We start from the raw sequence: 16,510 nt of genomic DNA, 5'->3' as shown, positions 1-16,510 counted from the left end.
GCGCCCCTCCCCCAGCCCAACTCGCCCAAAGGCAGCGCCCCTCCCCCAGCCCCACTCGCCCACGGGCGGCGCCCCTCCCCCAGCCCCACTTACCGCGGGCGGTGCCCCTCCCCCAGACCCACTCGTCCACGGGCAGCGCCCCTCCCCCAGCCCCACTCACCGGGGGCGGCGCCCCTCCCCCAGCCCCACTCGCCCAAAGGCAGCGCCCCTCCCCCAGCCCCACTCGCCCGCGGGCGGTGCCACTCCCCCAGCCCCACTAGCCCAAAGGCAGCGCCCCTCCCCCAGCCCCACTCACCCGCGGGCAGCGCCCCTCCCCCAGCCCCACTCACCACGGGCAGCGCCCCTCCCCCAGCCCCACTCACCGGGGGCGGCGCCCCTCCCCCAGCCCCACTCGCCCAAAGGCAGCGCCCCACCCCCCGCCCCCCTCGCCCTGGGGCGGTGCCCCTCCCCCAGCCCCACTCTCCCACGGGCAGCGCCCCTCCCCCAGCCCCACTCGCCCGTGGGCGGCGCCCCTCCCCCAGCCCCACTCGCCCAAAGGCAGCGCCCCTCCCCCAGCCCCACTCGCCCGCGGGCGGTGCCCCTCCCCCAGCCTCACTCACCGCGGGCAGCGCCCCTCCCCCAGCCCCACTCACCGCGGGCCGCGCCCCTCCCCCCGCCCCACTCACCGCGGGCGGCGCCCCTCCCCCAGCCCCACTCACCGGGGGCGGCGTCTCTCCCCCAGCCCCACTCACCGCGGGCAGCACTCGCCAGGTCTCCGGACGGGCTCCGGGCAGGGGGCAGCCGGGCAGCCGGTGGGTTTGCACAACACGTTCCCGCTCTGCACGACACAGGCGCCCCCCAGTTTACCAGACGCTGCCCCAGCCCCCCCCAACCCTGGTCTGGGGGAGCCCCAGGGCCCAGCCCCACATGCTGCCTTGACCCCTCCCAGCCTGGGCCCTTCCCCCACCCCGGCCCAAGCACTCACCACGCAGGCGCACTGGGTGCAGGGCTCCCCGCTGGGCACCGGCTCCCCGCTGGCAAACTCCCGGCCGTCCAGCGAGCAGCCTGCAGGGAGACAGAGCGGGGCAGGCTCAGGGTGCCCCCCCAGCCCCCGTCCCCCCCGGGATAGCCACAGCCCTCGCACCGCCCCCTGGCCGGGTGGGACGGGCACCCAGGGGCCTCCCCCTCAGGCACGGGGCCGGCCCCGCGGCCAGGGCACGCGGCAAGTTTGCTGGGCCTCAGCCCAGCGCTCACCTCCCCACCCCGCCCGGCACCAGCCAGGCCCCCACGCAGGGACCACGGAGCCCGCACCCCTCGGGGGGCCCCCAGGGCTGGGAGGGGGGCACTGGCCCTGGCACGACCAGGGCCCCCCCTCACCCCAGGGAGCCATCCAGCAATGGCCCCCCAACGACCCCGTGGGACCGACCCACTTCCCCACCGACCCTGCCCCGCCCCCCGCGCGGAGCCCCGCCCCTGGCTCACCGTCGCAGACGGGGCAGCAGGTGCCCGGCCGGGGGCTGGCAGGGTGACGGCACAGCCTGGCGCACTGCCTCTTCCTGCACACGGCGCGGCCCTCCTGTGCGGGGCGAGGGGGTCAGGGCTGCCGGGGGCTGCTCACGGGCCCCCCCCCCCAGCCCCAGGGCCCCCTGGAAAGGGTGCAGCCAAATAATGGGAGGGGCGGAGCCTGTGCCAGGCTGGGGGCGGAGCCTCGGGATAGAGCTCTGCCCTGAGGAGCGGGGGAGGGCGCAGGCAGGGGGTGCCCTGAGGCCTGAGGGGATGGGGGCCCCCAGGCCCTGCCCAGGGACATGGGGGGGGCATGGTCTTACCAAGCACCGGCAGCTCTGGCAGGGGTCTGCACGCGGCGCCCACTCCTCACCGTGCTCCCGCCGGGCGGCTCCGTCCACACAGCCTGGGCGGGAGAGAACCGGCGTCAACCGGGTCCCTAGACCCCGGCCATCGCTGAGCCCAGACCCCGGCTAGCGGGGGCAGGGAGAGCGGGGCTGCGGGTCGGGAGTGAGGGGCACCAGCAGGGCTGGGGGGGAGCCCAGGACAGAGGTAGCAGGGGCTGCAGGTCGGGAGTGAGGGGCACCGGCAGGGCTGGGGGGGAGCCCAGGACAGAGGTAGCAGGGGCTGCGGGTCGGGAGTGAGGGGCACCAGCAGGGCTGGACTAGCAGGAGCCATGAGTTGGGAGTGAGGGGCACCAGCGGGGGGGGGGGGAGAGCACAGGGCGGGAATAGCAGGGGCTGCGGGTCGGGAGTGAGGGGCACCGGCAGGGCTGGGGGGGAGCCCAGGACAGGGCTAGCAGGGGCTGCAGGTCGGGAGTGAGGGGCACCAGCAGGGCTGGGGGGGAGCCCAGGACAGGGCTAGCAGGGGCTGCGGGTCGGGAGTGAGGGGCACCGGCAGGGCTGGGGGGGAGCCCAGGACAGGGCTAGCAGGGGCTGCGGGTCGGGAGTGAGGGGCACCGGCAGGGCTGGGGCATCTCCCTGCAGTGGAAGGTTCTCGTCTCCTGTTAAAAGGGCCTGACCCTGCCCCGCCCAGCACCCACCTCCCCTCCCCCCACTCACCCTGCAGTGCCCCCTGCTCCCCCCACTGCCTCCCCCTGGGCTCACCCTGGCAGCGGGGGCAGCAGGCCCCGGGCACCTCCTCCTGGGTGGCGCAGTGGAGCTGCGGGCAGACGAGTCGGAAGCACTGGACATTCCCTTCCTGGGCAAGAGAGACACAGCCGGTGAACCGACCCCACCCTGCCCCCTGGGGGTCCCGTCCCTGGGGGGATCCAGCCCCACCCCGCCCCCTGGGGGTCCCGTCCCAATCCCAGCCCCTGGGGGGTCCCAGCCCGATCCCAGCCCCTGGGGGGTCCCGTCCCCTGGGGGGATCCAGCTCCGACCCGTCCCCTGGGGGTCCCATCCCTGGGGGGATCCAGCCCCACCCCGTCCCCTGGGGGTCCCATCCCTGGGGGGATCCAGCCCCACCCCGCCCCCTGGGGGTCCCGTCCCTGGGGGGCTCCAGCCCCACCCCGCCCCCTGGGGGTCCCGTCCCTGGGGGGATCCAGCCCCACCCCGTCCCCTGGGGGTCCCATCCCTGGGGGGATCCAGCCCCACCCCGTCCCCTGGGGGTCCCGTCCCTGGGGGGATCCAGCCCCACCCCGTCCCCTGGGGGTCCCGTCCCCGGGGGGATCCAGCCCCACCCCGCCCCCTGGGGGTCCCATCCCCTGGAGGGATCCAGCCCCACCCCGTCCCCTGGGGGTCCCATCCCTGGGGGGATCCAGCCCCACCCCGTCCCCTGGGGGTCCCATCCCCGGGGGGATCCAGCCCCACCCCGCCCCCTGGGGGTCCCGTCCCTGGGGGGATCCAGCCCCACCCCGCCCCCTGGGGGTCCCATCCCCTGGAGGGATCCAGCCCCACCCCGTCCCCTGGGGGTCCCATCCCTGGGGGGATCCAGCCCCACCACGTCCCCTGGGGGTCCCATCCCTGGGGGGATCCAGCCCCACTCCATTCCCTGGGGGATCCCGTCCCCTGGGGGGCTCCCCTCACCCAGCTCTGCCGGTGCCCCTCACTCCCGACCCGCAGCCCCGTTAGCCCTGCCCCGGGCTCCCCTCACCCAGCTCTGCTGGTGCCCCTCAGGCCTGACCCACAGCCCTTGTGACCCCCGTCCTGGCCCCCCTTCCTCTGCCCTTCCCCCCCCCAGAGCGCAGGGTCTCACCAGGCAGGAGCAGTTCATGCAGGGGTTGGACGTGGCCAGGAAGGCGTCTCCGTCCTGGTACCGCTGCCCGTCGTACTCGCAGCCTGGGCACAGGAGAGTGGTCGGGAGACACGGACACCCCCCTCCCCCGGCCCACAGGGAGCAAGGTGTTCGGCAGGGGGCGCTGTGCTGTGGGGAGGGGGCTATGCAGGGGGCAATGGGCTGGGGGGAGCCGGGTGAGAGTTTCGTGGGGGGTGCTGGGCTGGGGGGGAGGGGGCAGGGCTCGGCAGGGGGAAGAGGTGTGGCCAGGTCACGGCAGCCAATAGACTGCGAGCGATGGGGCCATGAGCCCGGCTGGGGAGGGCACGCGGGGCACCAGGAGAACACACGTGTGCACACATGTTCCCTCCCTGGGGCACCGGGTCCGAGCCCCGCGCCCACCTCCCCAGGCAACCCCTGCCTCCCCTGAGACCTGCTCCCCTCTGGGCGCCCGGAGGGATTTCCAGCTTGTCAGCAGCGGCGCTGAAGGGGGAACTCCCCCCAGCAGCAGCACTAGAGCTGTTACCCTGGCGGCCGTCGCTCAGCCAGAGGCAGGAGAGCCGCAGGCGGCTGAGAGGCAAAGCTCGGTGCCAGCCAGCCGCACCCAGCCCATCTCCGCGCAGCACCGGGCACGCTGGGCATGGAGCCCGGAGCACCGGCAGCCAGCGCTGAATGGCACAGCGCCCCCCACAGGAGCGCGGGTCTCTCTGCACAGCAGGGCCCCGGCCCCCTGCTCACCGAGGCACTGGGGCCGGTCCTGGCGCGCCGAGCACCGCGCCGCCCCCTGCAGGCAGACGCAGGTGGTGCAGTCGTCCTTGTCCCAGGAGGCTCCGTCCTCGCGCTGCGTCCCCGCCCACACGCACACCGGCCGCCGGCACTCGCAGCTCTCCAGGGACTTCACGCGGGCCAGCAGCTCCGAGTTCTGCAGGAGACAGCGGGCGAGGCGTGAGCGCGGGCTGGGGTCTAGTGGGCAGTTGGGGGAGGGGGGAGCCTGGACTCCTGGGTTCTAGCCCAGCTCTGGGAGGGCAGTGGGGTCCAGTGGTTGGAGCAGGGGGCTGGGACCCAGGACTCCTGGGTTCTATCCCAGCTCTGGGAGGGCAGTGGGATCCAGTGGTTAGAGCAGGGGGCTGGGAGCCTGGACTATTCCTGAGTGGGGTCAGGAAGGGGGTGAGTCTCATAGAGTCAGGGCTGGATGGGACCTCGAGCCGTCACATCCAGACCCCTGCGCTGAGGCAGGATCATACAGACCTGGACCAGCCCTGCCAGAACCCCCCGTGTCAGGGATCCCACGACGCCCCCCAGAAGCCTGGTCCAGAGCTGAACAACCCTGAGAGCAAGAACGTTTTTCCTCCTACCCAACCCAAACCTGTCCTGCCTTCAGTGGAGAAGTGACCCCCGTCCTCTGCAGACAGGCTGGTCTCGGGTCCCCCTCAGTCGGCTTCTCTGCAGAGTAAACAGGCCCCGTGTTCTAACCTGGCCCCCGAGATCGGGCTTTGCAAACACACCCCAGACCGGATTCGCCTTTTCCACCCCTGCCGACTCTCATTCAACAGACGCGCCGCTGAAGCCCCCGGCTCCGTTTCACCAGTGCTACCACCGAGCCGGCCGGTCCTTCGCTTTTCATTTCTCCTGCCATTTCTCTCTGCACCCGTCTGTACTGAATCTCAGCTTGATAAATTCAGACCAATTCTCCCATTTGCCAGTTCTGACCCTGCCCCACCCAAGTGCTTGCAACCCCTCCCAGTCGGGCGTCACCTGCAATCTTCATCCGCGTATTTGCCAATCCGTGAACCAGGTCAGTAATGAAAATATTGACCAGTCCCGGACCCAGCACTGAGCCCTGCGGGACCCCACCCGATACGGCCTCCCCGCTGGCCCGTGAACCCCGGTACTGACTCTTGGAGGTCAAGTTTCACGTCCATCTTACAGCAATTTCATCACGACCCCGTTTCTCTAGGGAACGTCACATGGGACCGTGTCAAAAGCCTTACGGAAAATCAAGCTACATCACAGCTACAGCCCCCCCCCGGCCAGTAACCCCGGCCAAGAAGGCAAAGAGGTTGCTTTGTTCCAGGCAATCTCTGCTGGCTGCTCCTGCTATCCCCTAGGCCAGGGGGTCTCAAACTGGGGGTAAGGGCCCCTCAGGGGGTGGCAAGGTTATTACACGGGGGTCGTGAGCTGTCAGCCTCCACCCCAAACCCCGCCTTGCCGCCAGCATTTAGAATGGTGAGAAATATCTTGAAAAGTGTTTGTAATGTACAAGGGGGGTCGCTACGCAAAGGGGTCCCCAGTACGAAAGTTTGAGAACCCCTCATCTAGTGCCCACAAGCCGATGCGTCCCGAGCCTCCAGGCACCAAAGCCAGGCTGCCGGGTCCTGTTTGTTCCCCTTTCTCAGGGCAGGGGCCACGTTTTCCTCTCTCCAGCCTCCTGGGCCCTCACCCGGTGGCCAGGTCTCGGTTCTGGGATTGCTGCGGGAGGGGTGAATGTCACCAGGCCCTGCCGACCTGAATCCAGCTCATCACCTCTCCAGCCAGGCTTCACGCTGGGCCTTGCCTGGCGGGGCCTGGGGGTAATACAACCCGTGTGAAGTATCCGCTCGCCATTTACTGCCTTTGTGCGTGAAACCCGCCAGCTCCCCTGCCCTGGGGCAGTCTGGGTAGAACTGATGAATGAAATTGTTTTTAATGTTCACTTTATGAATAGAACTTCATAAATAACATTTTACGAATGAAGCAACATTCATTCAGAAAACCGGTTACCCCAATAACTGGCTAATTAACAATTAAGATGCTTGTTAAGAGCCACAGTTGTTCAGCCTGCTGCCTTTGTAAGTTTCACTATCAGTCCAATTCCTGCTTAAATCCCTGAGACTTGCACTGTTTCAGTACCGCAATAGTGTTATCGTCTGTTCACCATCCACTACGCGTGCCTACACTGTAACTTCTGGTCACTGTTTGCCATATTGAATTCAAACCCCAGTTTAAAACGCTCGCTCCATTTTGTAAAAACTGGCTCCAACCTTCCCTTTTGCAAACCCTGCTGTACTCTTATCAGTTAGTTTAGACGTGTGGCTGAGGTCTGGGTGGATGATGGAATTGACCTCCAGCCCCAGCCTGTCCTGAAGAAATAACGTTCAAACCCCACCGGCCGGGCGAGGCTGCAGACAGGAGCCCTAACAAAGTCAGCAGAGCCCACCCTAGAAAGGAAAGGTGCAATAGAAGGAAGATCAAAGCCAGGTCTGAGGCTGAAAGTCGCCAGCAATTGCCGGGTGATCGATCACCAAACCCAGAGGCAGCCGGACACAGCAAGACCTAGAGACTCTGGATTCAAACTCAAGCCTACAAAAAGGCTGGGTGAGACGGGAGACTTTGGAGGGTAACGTTCTGCTGCCAACAGGGAAGGGCATCGGCGCCTGCCCAGCAGAGACCCAGCCCGTCCTTGTGCCCGGCTTTCCTGGCCAGTTACCGCCACAAGCTACAAACCCAGCTGCAAACTCAAGCGATGTCCAGGACTGGTAACGATGCAGCAGCTGCAGAACATATGGGGGGGGGGGGTGAGGTATAATACCTACACACCTAATAATGTCACGGCGTGTGGGGGAGTCAGGCCCTGCACCCCTGCTCCTGGGACTCGCAGTGCCTCTCAGCCAGCCAGGAAGGCTCAGGTTCCAGGCTCAGGTCCCCCTGCTCTCCCCTCCCCCACGCAGACAGTCCCTACTGCATCGCGGGTGTATAAGGATTAAGATATTAGTTATTGGTCATAAATCGAATTGTTCTCTCTGTCCTGCCCCCTGTGTAGTTTTATCTGCAGCGGCACCTTTCCTACCGCCTGGGAGGAGCTGCCCGCTCTCCGGAGGCCTTTTCCCCGGAGCGTTTCCTCCCGCTGGGCCGCGCCCCCGGCTCCTACCTGCGCTTTGACCTCGTCCAGCGCGGCCCCGAATCCATCCACCAGCTCCTCCAGCTGCTGCACCCTCTCCTCCAGGGCGCCCGGCTGGGGCTGTGCCACCCCCGGGGGGAACTCAGGCTCGCCGGGCTGCTGCTGGTAGTTGCGGATGTCGGCGAGGGCCGGCGGCTCCGGGGCCAGGGGGGATCCTTGATCAAAGGGGGGCTCGGCCAGGTCCCCCTCCTCCACCAGGGTGTGTGGCACGGGGAAGGGGTCTGCAAGGCACCGCAGGCAGGGCGTGAACAGGGGAGATGGTGCCGCAGCGTTGGGTCCAATTCCACCCCCATCCCCCACCTGGCCTGGCTCGCCCGTCCCCGTGGAAACCCATGGCTGCCTGGACGCCGGATACAAGGGGTACCGGGAGCTGCGGGGAGGAGGGAAGGGATAAATGGGGGCTCCGTGTGCCCCAGCCCTCGCTGCTCCCCTGGGAACCCCTCCCCCCAGACAGCTCCAAGCCGGTTCCCAGCAGCCCCCAGGGCACCTGTTAGGTGGCTGGTGCCCAGCCCAGCCCTCTGCTGGACGGATGCAGAGCTGCCCTGGTGCGTGTCATGGGCTCTAGACTGCTAGGAGTTAGGGGGGATTCCCTGCTGCCTGGGAGCCGGGGACCTGCACCGGTGCCACCAGGAGGCTGGGCAAGGGCCGGGCCAGGGCGGGCAACATCCACGGGGCCTTTGGTGACGGCAGCGGGGACAGGCCGGGTGACGAGACGGAGACCTTCCCCAGAGACCTCAGCAGCCGAGCCCACATCACCTCCACGCTGCAGGAGTGGGGGGGCTGATACCTGGGGGCCCCTCCCCCGATACACCCCACCCATGCTCAGCTCACACGCCCGGCTGCCATGGGCACCCAGCGCCCGCCAGCCGAGCCGAGGGTGGGCCCAGCACCCAGAGCACAGCCAGCAGCCGGTTCCCCCTTGCCCGGCAGCCAGTGCCAAGGGCAGCCCCGTCCTGGCACTGGCCATGGTGAGCGGCCGGCAGCCGGTTCCAGGCTGGGCTCAGACGGGGGAGGGGGAGATCAGAGGGGCAGGGGAGGATGGGGGGCTGCCCCGGCGCCTGGCCTTGGTGCGGAGGGGCAGCTGGAGCAGTACGGGGCCGCCTGGCCCGGGGACGGGAGCACGTGGGCAGCGTCTGTGCCACAGCCAGCCAGGCCCTGAACCCTCCACTCCCCGCCCCCCAGCTCCTCCTCGGCCTCCGGCCCAGGCTCCGGGGGGTGGCCTCTGGGCGCCCGATTCCCTCCCAGACTGACTGCCCGGGGGGGGGGGCAGGCTGGGGCGCTCGGGAGGGGGGTTAACCCACAGGCGGGGGCCGGGAGCCTGCACCCGGCGCAGCTGAGGGCCCAGCCCCCTGGCTCAATGGGGGCAGTGGAGTGGAGCTGGCCCCAGCCCAGGGCCCCGCTCGCTCGTTAGCAGAGGAGGCCGGGGGCAGCCGCGGGGGCAGCTGCTGTTACGCTGCCAGGGCTGGAATTGAGGCCAGCGGGGAGAGATGCGGGGGGGGGGGGGGGAGGAGCCCAGGGAGGGCGGCTGGGGGGGGGAGGACGGGCCGGGGGACCGGGCCCAGAGTGATTGTAGCCGCACGGCTGAGAACAGAGACCTGGATCTATCCCAGCTCTGGGAGGGGAGTGGGCTCTAGTGGTTAGAGTGGGGGGGGCGTCCAGGGGCCAGGAGCAGCCAGGCCCCTGGGGAAGGACGGGGGGGGGGGCATCACATGGCCAGGGCTGGCTAGACACCTGGCCAGGGCCCAGCCCCGGTGACCGGCCGACCCCAGATCCCCAGAGGGGACGGCCTGGGCTGCCCCCTTCCTCGCCCTAATGGCCCCCCGTCCTCAGCTTCCCCGCGTGTCCCCCCAAGATCTGCCAAGCGCTCCATGGGGGGGGCAGGGTTCTGCGGTGTCTTGCACTCTGCTAAGCAGGGGCCATGCTGATTTCTGCAGCTCTCTCCCCGTGGGGCCCCATCCAGCCCTGGAGATGCACCCCCCAGCCCAGCCCAGCCCAGCCCAGCCCAGCGGCCTTGGCCGGCTCCTACCTGCCAGGTTCTCGCAGTGCCACGGCCGGCGTGGGAACCCGCTGGGGGAGATCTCAGCCGTCTGCCAATATCCCTGCAGCGAAAGCGAAGCCCGTCAGGCTCTGGGTCGCCCAGCAGTACCGGGCGAGAGAGAACAGGTGCTGCCCTCTGCCAAACGTCACCGCGCCCATGAAACTGGGGTGTGCGGGAGGGTCTGGATGGCTGTGTGTGGTGCCCAGGCCTGGGGTAGCAGGGGGCTGCGGGTCGGGACTGAGGGGCACCGGCAGAGCTGTGTATGGGGGGAGCCCAGGGCTGGGGTAGCAGGGGGCTGCGGGTCGGGGCTGAGGGGCACCGTCAGAGCTGTGTACGAGGGGAGCCCAGGGCTGGGGTAGGACGGGGCTGCGGGTCGGGGCTGAGGGGCACCGGCAGAGCTGTGTACGAGGGGAGCCCAGGGCTGGGGTAGCAGGGGGCGGCGGGTCGGGACTGAGGGGCACCGGCAGAGCTGTGTAGGGGGGGAGCCCAGGGCTGGGGTAGCAGGGGGCCGTGGGTCGGGACTGAGGGGCACCGGCAGAGCTGTGTATGGGGGGAGCCCAGGGCTGGGGTAGCAGGGGGCTGCGGGTCGGGGCTGAGGGGCACCAGCAGAGCTGTGTACGGGGGGAGCCCAGGGCTGGGGTAGGACGGGGCTGCGGGTCGGGGCTGAGGGGCACCGGCAGAGCTGTGTACGGGGGGAGCCCAGGGCTGGGGTAGGAGGGGGCCGTGGGTCGGGACTGAGGGGCACCGGCAGAGCTGTGTACGGGGGGAGCCCAGGGCTGGGGTAGGAGGGGGCCGTGGGTCGGGACTGAGGGGCACCGGCAGAGCTGTGTACGAGGGGAGCCCAGGGCTGGGATGGCACAGGGCCGTGGGTCGGGACTGAGGGGCACGGGCAGAGCTGTGTATGGGGGGTGCCCAGGGCTGGGATGGCACAGGGCCGTGGGTCAGGACTGAGGGGCACTGGCAGAGCTGTGTATGGGGGGTGCCCAGGGCTGGGATGGCACAGGGCCGTGGGTCAGGACTGAGGGGCACCAGCAGAGCTGTGTATGGGGGGTGCCCAGGGCTGGGATGGCACAGGGCCGTGGGTCAGGACTGAGGGGCACCAGCAGAGCTGGGGAGGGAGACAGTTCTGAGCTTAGGGGGCAGAAGGCGGTGGGGGGGAGCCTCCCGCTGCCGCCAGGCCCTAGCTCAGGGAGGACAGTAGCAGAGCCCCCGAGAGGGCAGCCCGGGTGCCGGAGCCGGGGCAGCTCCCTGCGGGTGCCGGGCTCACCAGGAACTTGCTGGCCGCGTCCCCGGGCAGGCTGGCGAAGGTGACCTGCAGGTCGAGGGGCAGCAGCAGGCTGAGCGCATCCCCCGGGCCGCCCCCCTCCAGGAGCACAGCCGGGTGGCAGTCCACGAAGAGCGCCAGGCGGTGGGGCTGCAGGTCGAGGGCCAGCCGGGCCCAGCGGCCCCGGGCCAAGGGGCTGCCTCCGGGGAAGAGCAGCGAGGCGGGCTCCATGCCGGGCCCGGCGCGGTAGTCCAGCCGCAGCTGGTTGGCGCGGGCGCTGGATGCCAGCTGCAGCAGCGGGCGCCCGTCCCGCGCGGCGGCGGCCGGCGACACCAGGGAGATGAGGGTGCCCGCCGAGCCCCGGCTCTGCCTGGCCACGAAGTGGAAGCCCAGGGCGCCCTGCGAGCTGGCCAGCAGGTAGACGGCGTAGTCCCAGGGCAGCGTCAGGTGGGGCACCCGCTGGCGGAACTTCCAGGCCGGCACGCCCGGCTCGGGGCCCGCGGCCCTGCTGACGCCCCGGACGGAGCGGGTGACGTTCAGCGCCTCCAGCAGGTCAATGACTGCGAAGCAAGCAGGGGCGGGGGGGTTAGCAATGCGGATCTCCCCTGCCCCTGCTCCTCTCCGTCTGCAGAGCCGTCGGCCCAGGTGGGACTTTGGGGGTCTCTGCTGGGACCCCCCCGGTCCCCACTTTCACGCTGAGTCCCTGGCTGGACCGATGCCGAATCCCAAGGGGCCTGGAGCCTACCCTGAGCAAAGGGGAGCTGGGGACCCTCACGAAACCTGCCCCCAGCCAGCCATGGGCCGCTGGCCCTGTGCACGGTGACCCAGTGGGAGCCGCGAGGCGGAAGAAATGGGAATGAAGAGCCCCCCCCCCCCCCCCATCTCCTCACCCCGGTGCGGGGCTGCGGCTGGGGCTGGATACTGGTGCCCCGGCAGAGACCCTGCTGGGCTGGGGGGTGGATGGCTGGGGGGTCCCCGGCTGTTCCTGACAGCTCTGTGCAGCTGTGCTGGGGATGGCGTGCCAGGGGCTGGGCTCACATGCAGCCTGCAGGAGCCCTGTGCGGGGGAGCCCTGCTGAGGAAGCTGGAGGGAGTGGAGGGCTGCCTGGGGGGCACTGGCAGGAGAGAGACAGACACCTTGGATCTCACTGGGATTCACTCCCCCCCCCCCCCAGCCCAGCAGGGTCTGTGCCTGGGGACACCGGCACCAGGATCCCCCACTCCCAGCCCAGTGGGATCCATGCCCCAGGGCACCGGCCCGCGTGTCTTTAGTGTCCCCACATCTGGTGAGATGCCAGAGGCAGGAACATCTGGAGATGGCCCGGGAGGGGCGTGGGAGGCCAGCTGCACAGAGTGCCGCGTTCTCAGCCACACGTCACCGGGGCTCCCGGACGCCTGGGTCCCAGCCGGCAGGCCCGCTGGAGGGAACAGGCCCCAGGGGAACCCAGCCCCACGCCCTGGGCTCTCGCCCGGCTCATGTCACGCTCCCCCTGCCCCGTGCCCAGGCCGAAGCAGCACGTGGAGCGGGTGGGAATGAAGGGACCAGCCTGACCCCCGGGGAAGAAGAAACGTGACTAGGCCCAAAGTGCTGCCTGGCGCCCCAGGGAACCGCCCTGAGCCCAGCGGGGGCTCACCCCTTCCAGGGCCAGCGCCAGGCCCCCCAGCAGGGACCCCCGTGCCACCAAGCCAGCCCCGAGCCCCCCGCTGAGAACCCGCCAGCCAAGCCCGGCGAGCCGCGCTCCAGCAGGCGAACCCCGAGCCCAGCGGGGCCCCGTGGGGCAGCGGATCCCGACGCCCGGGAGGAGCCGGCGGGGCACGTGGGTCGCCTCGGCCGGGCCGTCGGAGCGGGGCTCACTCACCGGTCTCGCCGTAGGGGAGCGGGGGGAGCTCGGGGCCCGGCTCGCCGCCCGCCGGGGCCTGCAGGGAGAGCGCCGCCAGCCCGAGCCAAAGGGCCAGGGGCAGCCGCGCCATGGGCCGAGCGCCCGGGGCCAGGCGCCCGGAGCGCGGGGGGAGAGCGGCCGGATCGGGGCCAGGCGCCCGGAGCGCGGGGGGAGAGCGGCCGGATCGGGGCCGGGGGCCCGGAGCGCGGGGGGAGAGCGGCCGGATCGGGGCCGGGGGCCCGGAGCGCGGGGGGAGAGCGGCCGGATCGGGGCCGGGCGCCCGGAGCGCGGGGGGAGAGCGGCCGGATCGGGCCCGGGGGCCCGGAGCGCGGGGGGAGAGCGGCCGGATCGGGCCCGGGGGCCCGGAGCGCGGGGGGAGAGCGGCCGGAGCGGGGCCCGGGGTCCCGCCCTGTAACGTTTAGCTGCGGGGAGGGAGCCCCCGGGGCAGAGCCAGGCGGCAGCGCGGCGCACGGGGCGGGGGGCGCAGGGCGCACGGGGCGGGGGGCGCACGGGGCGGGGGGCGCACGGGGCCGGGGGCCGGATCGGGTCCCGGGGTCCCGCCCTGTAACGTTTAGCTGCGGGGAGGGAGCCCCCGGGGCAGAGCCAGGCGGCAGCGCGGCGCGGGGCGCACGGGGCGGGGGGCGCAGGGCGCACGGGGCGGGGGGCCCCCGCGCCACCCCCCGCAGCGCAGCCGGGCTCCGCCTTGGCCCGGAGCGGGAGCGGCCCGGGACCGCGCCCGTCCCCTCTGGGGGCACAGCCGGGGCGGCCGGCGGGGAGCGGAGCTGGGGGGGCGGCGGCGCGGGGAGCAGCAGCCGGGCGCGCTCCGGTCTCCGTGCGCCCCTCGGTGCCAATGCGGCGGCGGGAGCGGGACCCCCCTGCGGGGAAGGGGGCCGGCGCCGGGACCCTCTGGGGGCCGGAGCGAAAACCCGGAGCGGAGCCGGGCGAGAGGCAGCGCGGAAGGGACCCGCTCAGAGCTGGGCGAAGGGGGCGTCTCCCCCCCACCAGGGGCGGGGACAGCTCGGCCCGGAGCGCGACTGAGCCGAGCCCCGGGCCAAGGGCCCGAACCTGCCCGGGCAGGGTCCAGAACCCTGCGGGCCAAGCCCCGGCTCTTGTGCAAACCTGACCCCTGGTTTCCCTGCTTCGGTTCCGGCTGTGAAATGGGGGGTCACGGGTCCCCAGCCCGCTGCCCTGGGCCCCTGCAGGGTCACATGCTCCCCTGGCTTCCCCGCCTCCTGGCACCCAATCCTGGCGCCCCCAGTCCCCCTGCGTCCGGCCGGGAGCTCCCTGCAGCGAGTCCTGGCTGGACCCCCCGGGGAGACCCGCACCCCCAAAGGGAGCAGCCCCCCCCGCACCTGCCAGGACTCAGCCAGCGGGGCCAGGGAGTCGGGTTATCGGATGTCTGGACACAGCCTGGAAAGTCCTTGGTTAGCCCAGAGAAGGGGAAGTTATCGCCTGGCTCGGCCCCCGGCCCCCAGCCCCCTGAGCCTGGTTCATCTCCTCCGTCCAGCAGCCCCCACCTGGCCCCTCTTCTGTTCTCTGTGGGCCTCCTCCCCTGGCCTCCTCCCAGCCCCTGGGTCCCCGGCTGCTCACCCGGCCGGGGGCTCCAGGGGCGTTAGTTACCAGGGGCCGTTGTCTTCTCGGACTCTCCATGGGGGCCCAGGGCTGCCTGGCACCCCAGGGAACCGCCCTGAGCCCAGCGGGGGCTCACCCCTTCCAGGGCCAGCGCCAGGCCCTGCAGCAGGGACCCCGTGCCACCAAGCCAGCCCCGAGCCCCCCGCTGAGAACCCCCCAGCCAAGCCCGGCGAGCCGCGCTCCAGCAGGCGAAGCCTGGGGCAGCGGATCCCGACGCCCGGGAGGAGCCGGCGGGGCACGTGGGTCGCCTCGGCCGGGCCGTCGGAGCAGGGCTCACTCACCGGTCTCGCCGTAGGGGAGCTCGGGGCCCGGCTCGCCGCCCGCCGGGGCCTGCAGGGAAAGCGCCGCCAGCCCGAGCCAAAGGGCCAGGGGCAGCAACCTTTTCCCACCACCTACCTACCATACGGCATGTGAGGTTCTCAGTGTAATGTCACATCTCATTGAACGGTGACAGGGCCAGAAGAGTTAATAACTCCCAGACTGGCCTGACCCAGGGCCCAGCTCTAGAGCCTGGTTAGGCAGATCTGTAAATGAGCAGAGCTTTGAAATGCAGCCTGCAGTGTTAGAGGTAGAAGGGTGGGTGTGTGCTCAGGGCTTGGGGTGTAACAAACAAGTCTTGTCTATTCCTATGGCTTTGATTCAAAGATTAAAAAAGGGTGTGAGGGTGCTGCCCATGGGAGCCAGCTGAGGTCACTCAATCAGGGTGAACTGCAAACCAAACGGGGCAGACAAACCCCAGCAGCTGGTGGTTATTCCAATACCAAACCAGCACAAAGCAGCTTCAATAGTACCTCACTGGTCACTGAGAAGCCCAAACCACACAGTTCCCTTCAAGCGCCCAGCCTCAGGCCTCCGTCCAGACACACACGTCAGATATGATGATGATTCCTGAATAATCTTACTTCATCGTATAAAAGAAAAGGTTCTTCCAGTCCCAAAGGATCAGCCACACACCCAGGTCCAATTATAACTTAGATCTTACCCAAAATACACGCCACAGCCAATTCTTATTAACTAAGCTAAAAATTGTTAAAAACGAAAAGTGAGAGAGAGTGTTGGTTAAAAGATCAATCTACAGACAGACTTGAGTTCAATTCTTGAGGTTCAGATACAGCAGAGATGAGCTTGTAGTTGCCAAAAGTCCTTTTAGAAACAGTCCAGAGGTTATAGTCCAATGTCCATATTCAGGGTGGCTCCAGTCAGTGACTGGGGATCTCAATCCTTGTGGCTTAAGGTTTCCCCCTCTTGAAACTCAAAGCAGATCTGAGATGAACAGCCTACCGAGGGAAACAGTGGGGGCGAAGGACCTCCATGACTTTAAGATTAAGCTGGATAAGTTTATGGAGGGGATGGTACGATAGGATAACGGGTTTAGTCAATAGGTCAATAACGTGCCACACTGGTAATTAGTACAAAGGGTGAATGTTGGGATATTGTTAGCCTTTTTCCAGAGGGTCTGGCTGGAGAGTCTTGCCCGCATGCTCGGGGTTCAGCTGATCGCCATATTTGGGGTCGGGAAGGAATTTTCCTCCAGGGTAGATTGGCAGTAGCCCTGGAGGTTTTTCGCCTTCCTCCAAAGCATGGGGCAGGGGTCGCTTGCTGGTGGATTATCTGCTACTTGAAGTCTCTAAATCACGATTTGGAGCATTCAACAGCAGAGTCAAGGGAGAGAATTAGTTCAGGAGTGGATGGATCGGCTTATGTGGCCTGCATCTTGCAGGAGCTCAGACTAGATCATAATGGTCCCTTCTGATCTTGAATTCTATGATTCTATGATTCTATGAAGCAGGATCGTGTCCCAGGTTCTTATACATTTCCAGCAGCCTCTTGGCCTGAGAAAACAATAGGCTTCACTCTCCTTCCAAACATCCTGGCAATTAGCACAGGGGAATTTATCCATTAAACAGTTCAGATACAGGTTACCACAACCTTCCCAGAGACACAGAGACAATAATACTATTTCCCTCAAGTATCATCATAAATGTTAATATTCCTTTTTTGATCTTTGCATTAAAACTATAGCAATAGATAAGACTTGTTTGCTTACATTACAGGACCTGAGCA

At 68.5% G+C, this 16,510-nt stretch overlaps 1 protein-coding gene across 1 annotated transcript in view; it reads right to left on the bottom strand.

Annotated features, from left to right (window-relative positions):
* The window catches only part of LOC123343739 (kielin cysteine rich BMP regulator), a 40,130-nt gene extending 25,236 nt beyond the window's left edge, over window positions 1-14,894 (bottom strand). The window contains 11 exon segments of the mRNA XM_044979045.1: window positions 732-817; window positions 965-1,044; window positions 1,462-1,555; window positions 1,806-1,888; window positions 2,589-2,682; window positions 3,679-3,761; window positions 4,435-4,618; window positions 7,604-7,854; window positions 9,660-9,732; window positions 10,939-11,495; window positions 14,843-14,894. Coding sequence (XP_044834980.1) covers window positions 732-817; window positions 965-1,044; window positions 1,462-1,555; window positions 1,806-1,888; window positions 2,589-2,682; window positions 3,679-3,761; window positions 4,435-4,618; window positions 7,604-7,854; window positions 9,660-9,732; window positions 10,939-11,495; window positions 14,843-14,849 — 1,592 coding nt within the window. The 5' untranslated portion in view covers window positions 14,850-14,894.
* Between the last annotated feature and the right edge of the window lie 1,616 nt (window positions 14,895-16,510).

Source organism: Mauremys mutica, chromosome 1 (genome assembly GCF_020497125.1).
Source record: "Mauremys mutica isolate MM-2020 ecotype Southern chromosome 1, ASM2049712v1, whole genome shotgun sequence".
NCBI lineage: Eukaryota > Metazoa > Chordata > Testudines > Geoemydidae > Mauremys > Mauremys mutica.
This window is presented reverse-complemented; position numbering and strand designations above follow the sequence as displayed.